The 16,944-nt window shown below is 44.6% G+C and overlaps 1 protein-coding gene across 1 annotated transcript; it reads right to left on the bottom strand.

The window, feature by feature from the left end:
- Positions 1-4,094: 4,094 nt before the first annotated feature.
- MAP1LC3B (microtubule associated protein 1 light chain 3 beta) lies at positions 4,095-16,453 on the bottom strand. Its single transcript, XM_060000373.1, has 4 exons — positions 16,284-16,453; positions 9,243-9,298; positions 6,569-6,675; positions 4,095-5,402 (listed from the first exon to the last, which is right to left on the bottom strand). The coding sequence occupies exons 1-4, from the start codon at positions 16,321-16,323 to the stop codon at positions 5,228-5,230; spliced, it is 378 nt and encodes a 125-aa protein (XP_059856356.1). The 5' UTR covers positions 16,324-16,453; the 3' UTR covers positions 4,095-5,227.
- Between the last annotated feature and the right edge of the window lie 491 nt (positions 16,454-16,944).

The following is a 16,944-nucleotide window of genomic DNA, read 5'->3' as shown; positions in this document are numbered from 1 at the left end:
TTTTGAGATCAGTTTCCTGCTTCATGGAAACTAAAGCAGAAAGTTGTTACATTTTTTTAATGAAAGGCTTTTAGTAGAGTTTTTAAGAGTTTTATTTTAGTAGAGTTTTATTTCTATGCAATGCAGAATTGACAGACCTCTGTATTCTTCTCTCTCTTCCTGGTACACAGTATTACATACAGTTTTGAAGTAATGATGATGCTTACAACAGCATTCTGGGGGAATGTTACATTGATCTCTTAAATTATAAACACTACAAAATGTCAAAATTACGAGAACTGACACAACTTTGCCTTAAAGAGTACTAGACTGGAACTTGTCATATTATGTTTAAGGAAGACTTAGAGTGTTCACTGATGTTTACGATTTTACTATTTCTGAAGGCCCTTACGGTGGCCTGGATATGTGCTGAAAGCCAAACTCTTAAAATTTTTGGTTTTTTAAACAAAGAACTATTTTAAATAAATCCTATTTCAACACAGTGAAACTGTTGAAAGCCGTCTCATAACAAAAGAAAAAATCATATTTAGGTTTTTTGTTTTAGTGGTCAGTATTGGGGAATGAAAGTGTGTCTGTTGTTACCCTTATAACTGTTTTGATAAATATTAGAGGTTAGCGTTAAATACGACAAAAAATTAAAACGAACTTCAATTTGAAGTATGACATTCAAATTGAGGGAAATAAGTTCAGACATTGTGTGGCTGTGTTCCAGTCATCAGAGGTCTTAGAGAAACTTCCAGCTGTCTTTGAAAGTGCATGTGCAGAGTGACGTCTCCAGTGAGGCCGTTCCGAGTTGAGAGTGGTAAAACGTAAATGTGAGACACCAGGACACAGAGCATTCAGCTGCCGCTCCGTGAGACCTCTTCCCAAGTGAATCCCATACTTGAACTTGGGAATATTTGCTAGCAGTATTCTCTGATGAAATTTCTCTCCAGAAGCAACCACAGTCAGTGAGCCTAAAGAGCATTTGGCATTTCCTCAGAGGACGTCCTCATCAGCTAGAAACACAGATCAGACTGACCCTTGCAACTACTTATTTTCCTGAAATTGTGGGCTCAGTTTCCAAATGCTGTGGCAACCAGGTAGGTGTGGCACCAGCCACTTTGCTCTGTGTAGTCTGTCATATTTTAAAGTTTCTAACCCCATTTTTTATCTCCAAGAATGGGGAAAGTGGAATGTACAGATTGAAGTAGAATACAACGTTGGGATAAAACACTAATCTTTTTTTTTTTTTTAAAGCAGAACACTCAATTTTCTACCTTATTTTCTAATTTTTATTTTATGATTATATTGAACATTGGAAAGTGTATAAATGTTAAAAACTTCTAATTGCTAAAGAGCACTGAGAAAATGGGAGCTAGCACTTAGAATAATAAAGAAAAAGCTATTTTCTTGAAAGCAGACATGTGATTGGGTATTTTAAAAAACCAGCATCATTTATAATCTCCAAAAAATTACACGAGTCAGCTTGTTAATACAGTAGTTAGTAGGTTCAGTATTTTAATTCACTATTTAGAATTCTAGGTCCTTTATCGCAAGAAGTCCACCTAGCTAGTTACACGGCACACTACGTATGGAGATGCATAGCGGGTAGTAACTTTGCCTGACATTATGCAGCTGTAATGCGTTCCTGTTTGAGCACAGGCTGACCGAGGCTTGCATCTGTCCACTCACTGCAGTGTTGCTAGTGAGCACTTGCTGAGCAGGAAGTGGGCCACGCCCTCCTCGCTCCCTGTCGTTGTCACTCCTCCTGCTTCCGTGGTGGCTTATTTGATGCCTTGCTAGTTTTACACACTGATAACTGATGGCGTTATGTGTTGAAGTCTTAAAGGTTGTAAGGGAAACCCTGACCCTGCTCAGCTCGACCACCCGTCCCAGTGGATGGGCCTGTGGAACCTGAGCGGGTTGGCCGTCCTTTCCAAAGTGCAGATGACTCCCAATGAATGAGGCAGGGGACATTTAAAGCCATGGGTTCTGAAGAGGCTCCATTACTGAAAAGCCCCGAGGTTCTGAATCAAAGTGAGTTATCTTTAATCAACACTCGCAAACTATGTACTGTGCTGGTTGAGGCCAAAGGTCAATGTTACTACACTGTTATTGGAGGGAGGGGTGCGCCTGCCAGGTCACCCCGGTGTTAAGAAGCCCCTCACATGCGTAAAGTTCTTAGATGCACAAAGACAGGCTTTGGTACTGAAACTGAAGACCTCGTGTACACTCAAGAATCTTCCCAGCTTCTATTGGACATATTTTCTTTTTAGGAATGAAGGAAAATTCTCCCATTTTTGAGCCATTCTTTTATGTCAATTCTACAAAATTGCATGTAACTTTATAAATATTTTTAAAAGATATAGTTTTGTAAATATTTAATATTCTGCTAATTTGATTTTGAATTGTAAATGTCAAGTATTCTGTTTTTGGGGTTTTTATGTTTTATTATACTTTGTTAAAAAGGAAAAATTGTACATTTTTAGAATGTTTTTATGAGTCAATTTAATGTACTGAAAATAAAAATTAAAAAAAAGAAAGAGCAGTCTCTTTTTATTAGGTCTTTGTCTCATAGAGTATGAAGCACACAGCCTTTCACATCACGATCCTCCAAACTAGGGAGTCTGACCTTTCCGCCTTCTTCCCAGCCTTGCAAAAGGGACGCCTGGTGTTAAATCCACTTTCTGTCACGTTTCCTAGGTGTTTAAAAAATGTCCTTGCTGTGAATAGAAATGTGAATTGATTTGGGGTTGGATTAAAGATGTTCCAGCTCTCAGGTACCCGTGAACAATCAAGGTTATTAGCATTACTAGATCAAGTATCATTTGGACGTTTCCAAACTCATGATGAATGTGCCCTGCCGCCTAAGGCCACGTCCTCTCTGGACTTGGGCTGGTGCTGTGCTCGCCCAGGACTACGGTGCTGTCCTGAGCAGTGCCAGGCCCCAGAGGGAGAATTCTGGGGCTTTTTCCCCAGCAGGAGTCCCCATTTTCTCTTGGTCTTGTCGTCAGACCTGTCGTCACCCGGAGGAAAACGTGCACACGGTTCTCGGACTAGTCAGGGCCCCTGTCAGGTAAGTAGCATCAGGTGACACAGCTGGCCACTCCTGGCACCTGCTAGCAGCCCCTCTGTTTGGTCACTTCCAGGGCCTCTGAGGGTGGAGGGCATGTGCGCATCTGCTGTTTGTACTGTACGCGGCTCCCCACACGGCCACCTCAGGTCCCATGTGCCGCACAACGCCCCACACACTCTCAGTACTTTTCGTGTTACACGTTTGTTCATTTAGATCAGGTTTTCAAGTGCCTGTTTCCACAAAACACCTAGGTCGCTCCCCCATCCCGTCTCCCCGTACTTCGTGGCACATCTGTACCTTTAAGAGAATTGAGTTTTTTGAAGTCAGTCAGGACCTTGACCAATGCGAGCGAGGCGCTTATGACAAGGCAGAGACCTTCAGAGGTGGGTGTCCCTCCACCCTGGCACAGTGAAACCAGCCTCAGCACTCCTCATTGGAAAGGATATGACCCACTTGGCTGTGGATGGTATAGACTGCAAGTCTCAAATGCTGATCCATTAAAGTGAACTTTGATGACAGTTTTTAGTTGTGCCTTTATTCACCTTAGTTCGTTAAAAATGTACTTGTTTTAAAGATCCTATAAATAGGGTAACCACCCACTAATGTGGGATATAAGTAAGTCACCCCTCTCAGCGTGGTACTTTTGTCTTTAAAAAGCATAGTTTCTTAAAGGAATCTTATCGGTCACATAGTAGTTACAAGAATGTCAGATATAATGATGTATACAATCTAAACAAGACAGGCTAATTAAGAATTTACATAATGTAAAAATATACATATGAAAAGTTAGCCACGTGGACAGATGCATGCATCGGGAAGAGTAGTTGATCGGGGTTGAGGGCCCATATGCGGTAATGTTGCTTTTTCTTCCTCAGTTACGATAAGTAACTGCCACTCACTGATACAAGTTGTCCACACACACGTCTAAATGCACAAGGGTTAATGGCGACCTGCCACTGTACAGTCTCAAGGGGGCCTGTGAGCCTTCTGCGACAGCTCTCACAAAAACAGTACATAGTGAACCCCATGCAGGTAGTAGGAAGCACTGGTTATTTATTCTAGTAGGACTCTGAAAATGCTTAACGTTTGACATTAGTATCTGTGAAGAACATGTTTCCTTTTGCTATTTTCAAAACTGACATGCACATGGAGTGGGGGAATTCTGAGGACTGCTTGACCTAACTGTGATAACTGAAATACCCTTAAAGATACTTAATAACATATTTTAGTCACATACGTAACATAAAACACGGATCATCTACAGCTTTAAGCCAAAAGGTCGAGGAGGTGTATCTGAATTTTAATGCTTTTTGTTTCAGTATCCTGTAGCTTTCTACCTTTGTCCCAAAGAATGAAACCCATGGAACTGCTTGTTTATTTACCAAAGCAGGCACTATTTTGAGCTCTTAAGAGAATATTCAAAACAAAAAAAAAATGTCATTCTCTTTCTCTAGGTCTTTTGAGAAACTTGACCAAAATTATAAATTATTCAAGGTTCCTGTTGAGCAGTGGTATTTTTCTGCGTTACTGCCTAGAGAACAAACCAAATGAAAACTTTATGACAAGAGCACTGATGTGAAATACGCTTATTAGCAATCAGGAACCCTGGACAGCAGCTCAGCTTTCTTATTTCCTATACACTCGCGTCCACCCTGCTTTCTGCCAGCTATTATGGCAAATGGGCTGGGGGTGGGGGTTGGCTATGCCTGACGATTTAGGCTTAAAGATCCTCTTAAGGAGATCTCTCTAGTTGAGTAGAAACCCTTCTATAAAAAGCTGGCAGGTTCTCTTCTCTAGAGAGAAGACTGAATGTCTCTCTGAATGCTCAAATTGCAAGTTCCTTTTGGGGGAAAAACATTAAAATAACTTGAAGGTCTATTTTATTGGCAACTTAGAATGCAAAGTATTTTATTTTTAAACTTCTAAATGTGAAAACAAGACAGCCTAGGTTAAATAATGAAGTTTCCCAAAGCTGAATGTGCTCATTTGGAGCCCAGCTTTTCTGCCTGAAGTACAAAAAAACAACTTGCTAAAAACTCCTAGGCAGGAACACTACTACTGTTTTGATGATCTGTGATTAGGTGAACTGATCAATCTCAGTTGGTAACATCCCTTTTTTATTCCTTGGTAAGGGTTTAAATTCTAGAACAGACACATTTTCTTTTAGTCTTACACAGACAATTTCATTCCAAAAGTCTCCTGAGAGGCGTATACCATATACAGGAATCCATCTTCATCCTTCTCGCTTTCATACACTTCACAAATTGGCGTGGACACACTCACCATGCTATGTCCATTCACTAACAGGAAGAAGGCTTGATTAGCGTTGAGCTGTAAGCGCCTTCTGTTGAAAGAAAACGTTAAGAAATACTGATACATCAATACCTAGGGAGAATGTGTAAAAAATATCACCCACCCTGGATCAATATAAAAGTATAAAGATTTTGGGCTTCCCTGGTGGCGCAGTGGTTGAGAGTCCACCTGCCGATGCAGGGGAAATGGGTTCGTGCCCCGGTCCGGGAAGATCCCACGTGCCGCGGAGCGGCTGGGCCCGTGAGCCATGGCCGCTGAGCCTGCACGTCCGGAGCCTGTGCTCCGCAACGGGAGAGGCCACAACAGTGAGAGGCCCGCAAAAAAAAAAAGCGTACCGCCAAAAAAAAAAAAAAAAAAAAAGTACAAAGATTTTGTAAATGCTGCTTTTGGCAAAATGAAATATATGCCTTACGATGACTTGAATGTTTCTTCTCATAAGACACAGGATGTTTTCTACGACTATATGCATGGTAAGTATTAATGATAATCCTTGCTAGATCATTCTTACTACTTTCCTGAGGCCAGTTTTATTTATTTATTTTGCTAATTAATTATTTATTTGTTTTTGGCTGCGTTGGGTCTTTGTTGTGGTGCGCAGGGCTTCTCACTGTGGTGGCTTCTCTTGTTGCGGAGCACGGGCTCTAGGCACGCGGGCTTCAGTAGTTGTGGCTCGTGGGCTCCAGAGCGCGGGCTCAGTAGTTGCGGTGAATGGGCTTAGTTGCTCCACGGCATGTGGGATCTTCCCGGACCGGGGCTTGAACCCGTGTCCCCTGCATTGGCAGGCGGATTCTTAACCACTGCGCCACCAGGGAAGTCCTGAGGCCAGTTTTAAAACTAGTATGCTATCTGAGTAGCCACCAGTGTCTAATGTGATAAAAATAGTTCAAAATATAATTTACAAACTAAGATCTAAGCTGATGCAATTTATTACCATTGGACCACGTCTACATTCTCTTAACTTATTTTCCTATATAAAACTTTTCTGATTAAGAGACATCTACATAGATGTTATGATGAAAGGATCAGAAGGGACTTGAGATCCAGCAGGTAAGAAATAGAAAAACTCAGAAGTGAAATGTCTTACAGTTTTATTAAGTTCCATAGATTTTTATCAGAGCTAGACTGAAGATTTATCTGTAAGCCTGATAAAGAATGAGAAGTTACCCAAAGAAATAAAGTAAAAAGATGATAAAATACCTAATTATCTTGATGAGCTCACTCATGTTGACATGATCAGGCACCAGGAACTTTGTTTTATCCAGGACTGGAAGCTGCTTCTCACCTTTGTATCGTTCTATTATTACCTAGAAAAGAAGCCAGAAAAGTGATTTAAAAATAGCCGTTAACAAAGAAAAACCGGTAAGATACGTCCTATGTTGTAGCTGGCACACGCCAAAATGGGGTTTAAAACAGCACTTCTGTTCCTTACGAAATATGGTGCACGAGCCAACATGTCTGCCGTCAGGGAGGGGCAAGGTAGCCCTGAGGTGGGGAAAGAAACTTTGCTATAAATTCTGGTATTTGGAACCATGAAAATATACTACCTAGTCAGAAAAAGACCCCAAGCCTTATAACAGCAGAGACGCTGGGTACCAGCTCTAAGTGTAAAGATCTGAATCTATGCCAGTTCTACATCACAATTTCCTGTGACATGACGAGAGTCTTTTAATAAAACTTTTATTAGAAGCGTAAGTAAGATCTTAACTCTGGTAATAGACTCAAATCCTAAGTAAATATTTGAGAAGCAGAGACCATGATTAGCTGGTCTGGAGATACTTTTTTTTTTTTTTGCAGAAGTCTCGAAGATCCTGCCATTTTGATAAAATATCCTTGATGAACTCTGCAGGGAACAAAAATAGTTCCACATTATGACTTGAAATAAATCCATTAGCTCCTTGCCATGCTTCCTCCTTTCCATAAAGGAAAAAATTTTTTCTAGTTCTAAGCCACTTTATGTAGTCTCTGACAGCAAACTGGTGACTGCCCTTGAGCCTCAATGCTACCTGTTTACTGAGCACCAGAGACATCCTTCTCCACGTAGAGCAATTCTTTACCCTGTCATGACAATGAGAAGTTGTAAGATAGGAATGGAAAATCTTCAGAAGAGGGAAAAATGCTTGTGTGTATATTGTTGCACTGCACGGGGCCTACATGAGGTTCTGTGTAAGGCCAGGTCAAGCTGTCGTCACCCTCCCTGGTAAGATCAATAGCTTTATCTCTGAGGTGTGTTCAGAACATGGTATCTACAAGTATGAATGTGCCTTCTGTAAAAAACCTAAAACTACTAGCAGAAAAGATGACTGTAGATATATGCAGACATTCACATTTCAGAAGGAGGCTATGGAACAAATACTGGCAGACTGTTGGGCTGGCTGTTTGTCTCCAGTGACTGACGAGTACCTGCTAGCAAAGAGACACAGCAGGTACTCAAAAGTGAAGAAAAACCTTGAAAAGGAAATTACCCAGAAGCCTCATCCCCAGGCCGTATGTTGGCCCTGAGTGTGAAGACAGACTGAAATTTCCAACCAGTCCAAGAAACGTATCTTCTAACTACAGAATCCTACAGTCACGACACTGCTGAGCAGACCCATCCTATTCTCCCTTCTGTGCACCTCACAACCCCAGCCCCACTGATCTTCCCATCTTCTTTTCCCCCACTTTGGTATGAGATGATCAATCAGAAAGCCAACCATGAAAGCTTCTGCAGAATTTAGCAGTGGAGTTTCTTTGGAAGTGGTCTGTAAGAGGTAACAAGCATGTCCCCAGAATTATGCAAAATTTTCCAACCACATGGGTGGATTCTCTTCCCATTGTATAGATGAGGATATGGCAGCTCCTCTCAGAATTTTAGTAATGAGCCCAAGATCACTTAGCAACCTTGAACCTAAGGCCTGAACTCAGCCACTGTCTGAAGCCAAAAGCTCCTTGACCATTTCTCTCTAGACCTAGTGCCTCAGCAGAAACCTATTTAAGGTCCACCACCAAAGGATCCAGGGCACACAGGACACTGTTGGCTGGGCACAGCAATAAGCATCTGAGGTCCCTACACATCACAGGAGCAGCATCTTTCCTCAATCCTGCAAAGAAATAAAATATAAGGAGAGACTTCTTTCTCTGGGGCATCAAAGTCAGGCAGCCTGGAATGCGCCGTCACATTTAAATCTTGAGGGCTACTGATTTTCCCACAGCAGTAGTCTCTGCTTGCTTCAAAAGAGGGTGGATACCAACTTTCACTGATAAAACACCAACAGATCTAGCCCCTCTATCCCTTCCCCCGCAAGTAAAATACCCTTGATTTGTGAAGTGTGTAACATTAACACAGTAAACTCAGACTTAGGAGGAAACAGAATGTGATTAGATTAAACTGTAGATTAAGGTATCTCCATTCTAGGTCATGAAACTGACACACCAGTTGCATAGCTGAGGATTCCTATAGAAACCCATCAGGTAGGGACTTCCCTGGTGGTGCAGTGGTTAAGAATCTGCCTGCCAAGGCAGGGGCCACGGGTTTGATCCCCAGTCCAGGAAGATCCCACGTGCCACGGAGCAACTAAGCCCGTGCGCCACAGGTACTGAGCCCGCGTGCCTAGACCCCGTGCTCCACAGCAAGAGAAGCCACCGCATGAGAAGCCCGCGCACCTTAACGAAGAGCAGCCCCCCATCACCGCAGCTGGAGAAAGCCTGTGTGCAGCAATGAAGACCCAACGCAGCCAAAAATAAATAAATAATCAAACAAATAAAAAATAAATAAATATAAATTAAAAAAAGAAACCCGTCAGTTAGTCGCACATAGCAGCACTGTACTAAAGTTGTATTTAAGCCGTGCTCTCTTCCGCGTACATTAATAACAACTGAAACAGAGACTACCTACCGGGATTTTGGTAGGATGCTGCTCTCGGATAAGTCGGACATCTTCTACTCTTTGTTCTGCAAAGGAAAGGAAGAAACACAGGCATTATTAAGGGCCAAAAATGCAGCTTCTTTCCTGCATTTTTACCTGGTGACTTCCATATCTGAATCCACCTGTCCTTAGCTGTGGCAGAGCAAAGCAGTAAAGACATCTTCCCTAGAACTGAGAGAAACCAAACACTAACACTTCATACCTGGGCAAAGGTTGGTATACAAGATTAACATACAGAAATTGGTTGCATTTCTTTACATTAACAATGAGATATCAGAAAGGGAATGTAAAAAAAACTACCTTTTAAAATCACACCAGGGACTTTCCTGGTGACTCAGAGGTTAAGAATCTGCCTGCCAATGCAGGAGACACGCGTTCGAGCCCTGGTCTGGGAAGATCCCACATGCCGCAGTGCAACTAAGGCCGTGCACCGCAACTACCGAGCCCATGTACCTAGAACCCGTGCTCTGCAACAAGAGAAGCCACCGCCATAAGCCCACATGCTGCAACGAAGAGGAGCCCCCGCTCGCCACAACTAGAGAAAGCCTGTGCGCGGCAACAAAGACCCAACGCAGCCAGAAAAAAAAAAAAAAAAAAAAAAAACACACCTTAGGAATAAAGCTGACCAAGGAGGTGAAGGAGTTATACACTGAGAACTATAAAACATTAATAAAAGAAATTAAAGATGATTCAAAGAAACAGATATCCCATGCCCTTTGATTGGAAGAATATTGGTGTTTGGTTTTTTTTGGCTGCACAGCATGTGGGATCTTAGTTCCCTGACCAGGGACTGAATGTGCACCCCCTGTATTGGAAGGGCAGAGTCTTAACCACTGGACTGCCAGGGAAGTCCCTGGAAAAATATTGTTAAAGTGGCCACACTACACAAAGCGATATACAGATTTAATGTGATCCCTATCAAATTACCCATGATATTTTTCACAGAACTAGAACAACTAATCCTAAAGTTTATACGGAACCATAAAAGACCCAGAATTGCCACAGCAATCCTGAGGAAAAAGAGCAAAGCAGGAGGCATAACCCTCCTAGACCTCAGACAATACTACAAAGCTACAGTAACCAAAAGTGTGGTACTGGCACAAAAGCAGACATATGGATCAACGGAACAGAGCAGAGAGCCCAGAAATAAACCCACACACCTATGGTCAATTAATCTTCAACAAAGGAGGCAAGAATATACAATGGAAAAATGACAGTCTCTTCAGCAAGTGGTTCTGGGAAAGTGGGACAGCTGCATGTAAATCAATGTAGTTAGAACACACCTTCACACTATGCACAAAAATAAACTCAAAATGGCTTAAAGACCTAAATGTAAGAGAGGACAACCATAAAACTCCTAGCTAGAAGAGAGCAGAGGTAAAACATTCTTTGACATAGATCACTGCAATGTTTTCATAGGTCTCCCGAGGCAATAAAAATAAAAGCAAAAATAAACAATGGGACCTAATCAAACTTACAAGCTTTTGCACAGCAAAGGAAACATTAAAAAAGAACCGAAAAGACAACCTACAGAATGGGAGAAAATACTTGCAAATGATGCGACCGACAAGGGCTTAATTTCCAAAATATACAAACAGGTCATACAACTCAACAAAACGAAGAACCCAATCAAAAAATGGGCACAAAACCTAAATAGACATTTCTCCAAAGAAGACATCCACGAAGACATCCAATAGGCACATAAAAAGATGCTCAACATCACTAACTATTAGGGAAATGCAAATCAAAACTACAATGAGGTATCATCTCACACCCATCAGAATGGCCATCATCAAAAAGTCTACAAATAGGGCTTCCCTGGTGGCACAGTGGTTGAGAGTCCGCCCGCCGATGCAGGGAATGCGGGTTCGTGCCCCGGTCCGGGAAGATCCCACATGCCGCGGAGCAGCTAGGCCCGTGAGCCATGGCCGCTGAGCCTGCGCGTCCAGAGCCTGTGCTCCGCAACGGGAGAGGCCACAACAGTGAGAGGCCCGCGTACCGCAAAAAAAAAAAAAAGGAAATAATGCCACTTGCAACAACATGGATGGACCTAGAGATTATCATAGTAAGTCAGACAGAGAAAGACAAATATCATATATGGTATCACATGTAAAATCTAAAAAATAATACAAACGAACTTATTTACAGTAAAAGGGTCTGGAGAGCTTCCAGGTGGCAGGAGAGTGCAATCACCAAACTCCATGGAGACAGAAGCTCCTGTGCTCAGCACTCTTCCGGACCTTACCCCATGCATCTCTTCATTCAGCTCTTCACCTGCTATGCTTTAATATCCTTTGCAATAATCTGATAATCTAGTAATTAAAGGCTTTTCCTGAGCTCTGGGAGCCACTCTAGTAATTTAATCAAACACAAGGTGGTCTTGTGAAACTGATTTATAGCTAGTCAGAGCAAGGACCTGTACTTGCAATTAGCCTTTGGTGGGGGGCGGGGGGGGGGCTGTCAGGTGGGACGGAGCCCTTAACCTGCTGGATCTGAGGCTATCACCAGGTAGCGCTAGAATTGAGTTAAACTGGATGACAACTAGCTGAATTGCTTGTCTGGTGTCAGAAGTGAACCGCAGTGTTTATGGAGTACTGCAGAGTAGAGGGGACACAAAGGAAGAGTTTTCCTTTCTACCATCCTTAGAACCCCGCTCTATTTCTAGGGGTGTCATGGATACTTCAGCATTTCTCTCAGCCCTAAGACCTGTCCCTATGTCTGTGCTACCCCAGAAAAGACGCTCTACCATCTACACTTAGCTATCAGCCACCTTCACAACAAAAACCTCCATCTTGTCAGAGGAGATTTCACAAGCAAGGGGAAATCACAATTTAATTAATTCACTGTAGCCAATAAACAGTAAGTTTAATACACCCCGAAATGTTTCACATTTAAAAGCTCTTCCAAAAAAATTTAAAAGGTTCAAGGAATCATTCAGGCATAAGGGGGAGAGAATTTTTTATGCAAGGAAAACAGGTTTATTTTGGTGAGTGGAGCAGGAAAAAATAAAATGGGCTCTAAATGTGGGGCTTCAAAGTCAAACTACAGCGTCAAAAGTTTTCTTTATCTTGATTTATCCCCAAAATATGATCCAAAAAGGAAGGCGAAAATGATTATTTTCATTAAAGGTGGGACAACAGAGGAAGACAAGTGACTTCCCTAAGGTGAAAAGAGTAGTACCAAAGTCCTGCAGGAATGTCTTTAGCATCCTGGCCAGTTGTAATAAAAATCCAGTGGTGAGCCCAGAGTGATTAAATAAATATGGTATATGCTGACGCCTAACTCTGAATAGAAGGCTGTTTTTAGAAGCCAGCTGTACATTTAACAAGAGAATTACCAACGCCACTGGATCAAAGGCACACGAGAGCACTTCTTTTACTCAATTATTTTCTTAATGCTGTGATGATCTGTTTATCATTTGCCTTTCTCAACAGACTGCCCCTGGCGGTCAGGGATCCAGCTCTAGTCACGTCTGTATTCCCCAGGGCTCAGGCTTGTACATGGATGATATGCTTCCCCAGATTCCTCTTCCTGTCTCTAAGACCGCTTATAAGCCTTACAAAAATAGAAACTAGGAGTCTAAGGTGTCTTATTTGCAAAGATGCTTTGAGATAGATTCCCTAGGGCATTTAAAGTAAGGCTTACATATATTTTCCAGGATTTAGTTCACTGAAGTGGAACCATAAATATTTTCCCCGATACGCCTATAAATAAAAACCATAAAATCCCACCCATCAGTGAGTGACACAGCTTAAGAGCAGGGAGTGTTACCTAGGTGTTGGCATAAATCTCCTTCTCCAGTCTCCCTGTTACATAGCTGGAGCTATTTATTCTAGACCATCACATGAACTTCCGAGACATGCAGACCTTTTGTTATTGATGGTGAAGCTTAAGATCTAGGTTTAACATTGAATCTCAGCAAAATGATGTCTAGGAGACAGATGTGTTATTAAACTAGGGCAACCCTAGAAGAAAATGGAGTGAGATTATGACATTTGAGAAGACTGAATCCAAAAATGTTTGCTCAAATACAACTTCTGAAGTTGATAAAAATTTTCAAACCATTTGTAAGGAAACACTATTGCCTCTTGACTCAGAGTGTTGGCCCACTTCATGTACTGGAAATGATGGCTACCTACTGGAGGACAGAATTCCTATCAGAAGGGTACAAGTCCAGACTCTGCCACTAGGTGGACCATGATTTCCACCTCTCAGGGCCCCACCCAGTTTCTTTGGCCACAAAAGTAAGTGGTTGTTTTGGGCGAGCCCTAAGATTCATCTCAACCCTTTTAACCCTGGTAGAATATATCACAGCAGAGATATACTCAATTTTTAATTAACCTAAACTCACTCACTTGGGAACAGTACTGTTCAAGCTAACTGGGGCTGGTCTTAGTGTCTATAAAAAAGGTATCTCCAGGGCTTCCCTGGTGGCGCAGTGGTTGAGAGTCCGCCTGCTGATGCAGGGGACGCGGGTTCGTGCCGCGGTCCAGGAAGATCCCACATACCGCGGAGCAGCTGGCCCCGTGAGCCATGGCCACTGAGCCTGCGCGTCTGGAGCCTGTGCTCTGCAACGAGAGAGGCCACAACAGTGAGAGGCCCACATACCGCAAAAAAAAAAAAAAAAAAAAGGTATCTCCAAACAACTTATTTCCCTCATTTACTGTGTTACAAATCTCTGAAAATTGTCAGTGCTGATTACCATAATCAGTAGCAAGAAAAGGCAGTAGCCATTAAATGATGTGATATTTTTCTGCAAAATGACTATTTTTTTAAAAATTATTTTTATTTATTTGGCTGCGTTGGGTCTTCATTGCCGTGCGTGGGCTTTCTCTAGTTGCGGCGAGCAGGGGCTACTCTTTGTTGAGGTGTGCGGGCTTCTCACCATGGTGGCTTCTTGTTGCGGACACAGGCTCTAGGCACGCGGGTAGTTGTGGGTCACAGGCTCTAGAGCGCAGGCTCAGTAGTTGTGGCGCACGGGTTTAGCTGCTCCGCGACATGTGGGATCTTCCTGGACCAGGGCTCAGAACCTGTGTCCCCTGCATTGGCAGGCGGATTCTTAACCACTGCGCCACCAAGGAAGCCCTGCAAAATGACTATTAAAGAGCCCTTTTAAAAATAGGGGGGGATGGGGTTAATCCTAGGAGTTCTCTTCACAAGGAGAAAATCTTCCTTTTTTATTTTATCTATGAGAAGATGCATGTTAGCTGAACCTATTATGGTAATCATTTCACAATATATGTGAACCAAGCCATCATACTGAATACCTTAAATTTATACAGTGATGAATGTCATTTCTCAATAAAAGTAGGAAAAAAAGAATCAGAGTCAGGAGACCAGGGAGAAAAAAAGGAGGAGTGGGAGTAAAGGTGAACAAAGAGGAAACTCCACAAATAGACTAATGGAGAAAAAAATGAAAATGAAAAAAAATACCTGCTGGTCTACCCTCAAGGCCACAGGCACCAGGGGAATTCCTTCTAATTCGCTATTTTATTCTCATTTATTCTCACTTTTATTCTAGTTATTCCTCACCTTTCCTACTCTTACCACCTACTCTTCTTGAGCGATTTTTCTAGCTAACCTAAAAATACTCTAAGCAAAAAGAAAGTAACTATAGTATTGGTCATGAGAAAATGGGCATCTTTCCCATACAGATGTCCCCAGTTAGCTTTCAATGCCAGAGTCTGTAAGGACAGAAGCCAGATACAACGGCAAATCTGCTCTAAATGCTGTTCTCATGGCTGCATAAAAAGTAAGCAGTATTCATGAGTATCAACTTGAGTTCATGAAAGTCACTAAAGAGAAAATTTCTTTAAAAAAAAAAAAAAAAGACACGTCTAAGTTTTGCTAACCAACCACTTCAAGAGGCTGAAAGGATATGCTCCACAGGTCAGCGTGAATTTCATCTACTGGAGCTTCCAAGGCACAAGAAACAATTATCAATAACGAGGTCTACAAAACCATATCCTAGCTCAAGTGAATGCTCGGCTCTTTCTAGACTCCAGGAAACTAGACAAAAGTAGACGAAAGCGATACTTACGGCTCAAGCTCTTAAAGATTAGAGCAGGAAGGAACGCTGGTGCCGCCCTACTCCACCTGGCCTTCCAGGGCTGAGATAAACAAGCCCTACACGGCGATATGCAAGGAGGCCACGTTGTTACTGCAGAACTGTCTTGCTTAAAGGGAGCACCAATCACTTCCTTCCCATGGGTTTTGTGGAGGAGTAAATATTGTGATGGTGTCACCTCCAGTTTCAACCAAATGCCAGCAAGCTAAGTGGGGATTCTAGCCTGAACTGGGAGAGAACGGATTCGCCGCTGCTCTCAAAGAATGCTGTCGCCCGCCGGTTAGAAGAGCCACCCACCCTAGCTCTTGTGCCACAAATAGGACCAAGACGTCCCGGCCACGCGGGGCTGCAGGGGAAGGGGCAGGCGTGAGGAGGCGCGGCCTCGGAGTCACTCCTCTCCACGGAGGGCCTGACGCGTAAAGGGACCAGGTGTCACCCGGACGACGCACCAGAAGACGACTGCCTTGCACCCCCGCTGCCACCACTTCGGAGAACCTGTCCCAGCCCGACGCCCGGGCCAGCCTCCCCTTCAAGGAGGGCACCCCCTGCGCGGCTCGCGCTCGTCTCGTCCTGGGGACCTAACACCCCAGGGCTGGAGGGCTGACGGGCCCCGAGCCCACAACCCGCCCGGCCTCCCGGGGCCAAAAGGTGATTCAGCAGCTCCGCGCCAGTGCGCCCTCGGCCCCTCGGCCCCCGCACTCCGGCCCCTCGGGCCCGCAGTCCCCTGGGCCCGGCAGCCCTCGGCCAGTCAGGCCCCCGCCTCGGCCCTTCGGCCGCCCGGGCCCGGCCCTCCCGCAGCCCCCGCCTCAGCCTGGCTCAGCCCCTCAGCCCTCGGCACCTCGGCCCGTCCGCCCTCTCCGGAGCCCCTCCGCCAGGGCCGGCCCCACCGCCTCGGCCCCTCAGGCCCCCGGCCCTCCGTCAGCGGCCGGCCCCGCGGCACCCACCGAAGGTTCGGCGCTGTTTGAAGGTTTTCTCCGACGGCATGGCGCGGCAGGCTGGGCGGGGGCGGCGAGGTGGAGAGTCCCGGCGGCTCCAGGCGGTGGCTGAGACGGTTCCGACTGTGGCGACAGCGACGGCTCTTGTGTCTTCTCAGCCCGCAGCCGCGTCAGGTGACCTGCGCGGCGTCCCGGGAGGCGGGGCCAGGAGCGGGCCGCCGCCGTCGCCATGGCGGGCGTGGCGGAAGCAGGACGAGCGCCGCGCCGGGGGAGGGGTCGGGGCTGGCGGGAGTGGGGGTGGTCGGCGGCCCGCGTGGGGAGCGCGAGCGCTGGATCAGCCTGTGACCCGCGGAAAGGCGCCGCGCAGACACGCACGGTGCTGCCCCTGCGGCCGAGCTTCCGCGACTCGGCCTCGCTCCTGTTCCCGGTGCCGGTTCTGATGCCTGGTGATGTTTGCACCTGAAAATAAAGGGGTGTTGTGCCCCTGCCTCCTTTGGGGCTGCTGGTGCTTTTCCGCCCGCGGCTTTTTGTGTCTTTGTTTTCGTTGGCTTCCACGTCAAGTACGTCTCAGTTTTCTCTTCTTTTTTAAGGAAACTGTCCACTGGTAACTTCCGGCACGCATTGTCCCAACTAGGAAAAGAACCGCAACTGTGTTATTTCAGGTTATGGT

The sequence above is a fragment of the Delphinus delphis genome, chromosome 20 (assembly GCF_949987515.2).
Source record: "Delphinus delphis chromosome 20, mDelDel1.2, whole genome shotgun sequence".
Classification (NCBI taxonomy): domain Eukaryota; kingdom Metazoa; phylum Chordata; class Mammalia; order Artiodactyla; family Delphinidae; genus Delphinus; species Delphinus delphis.
This window is presented reverse-complemented; position numbering and strand designations above follow the sequence as displayed.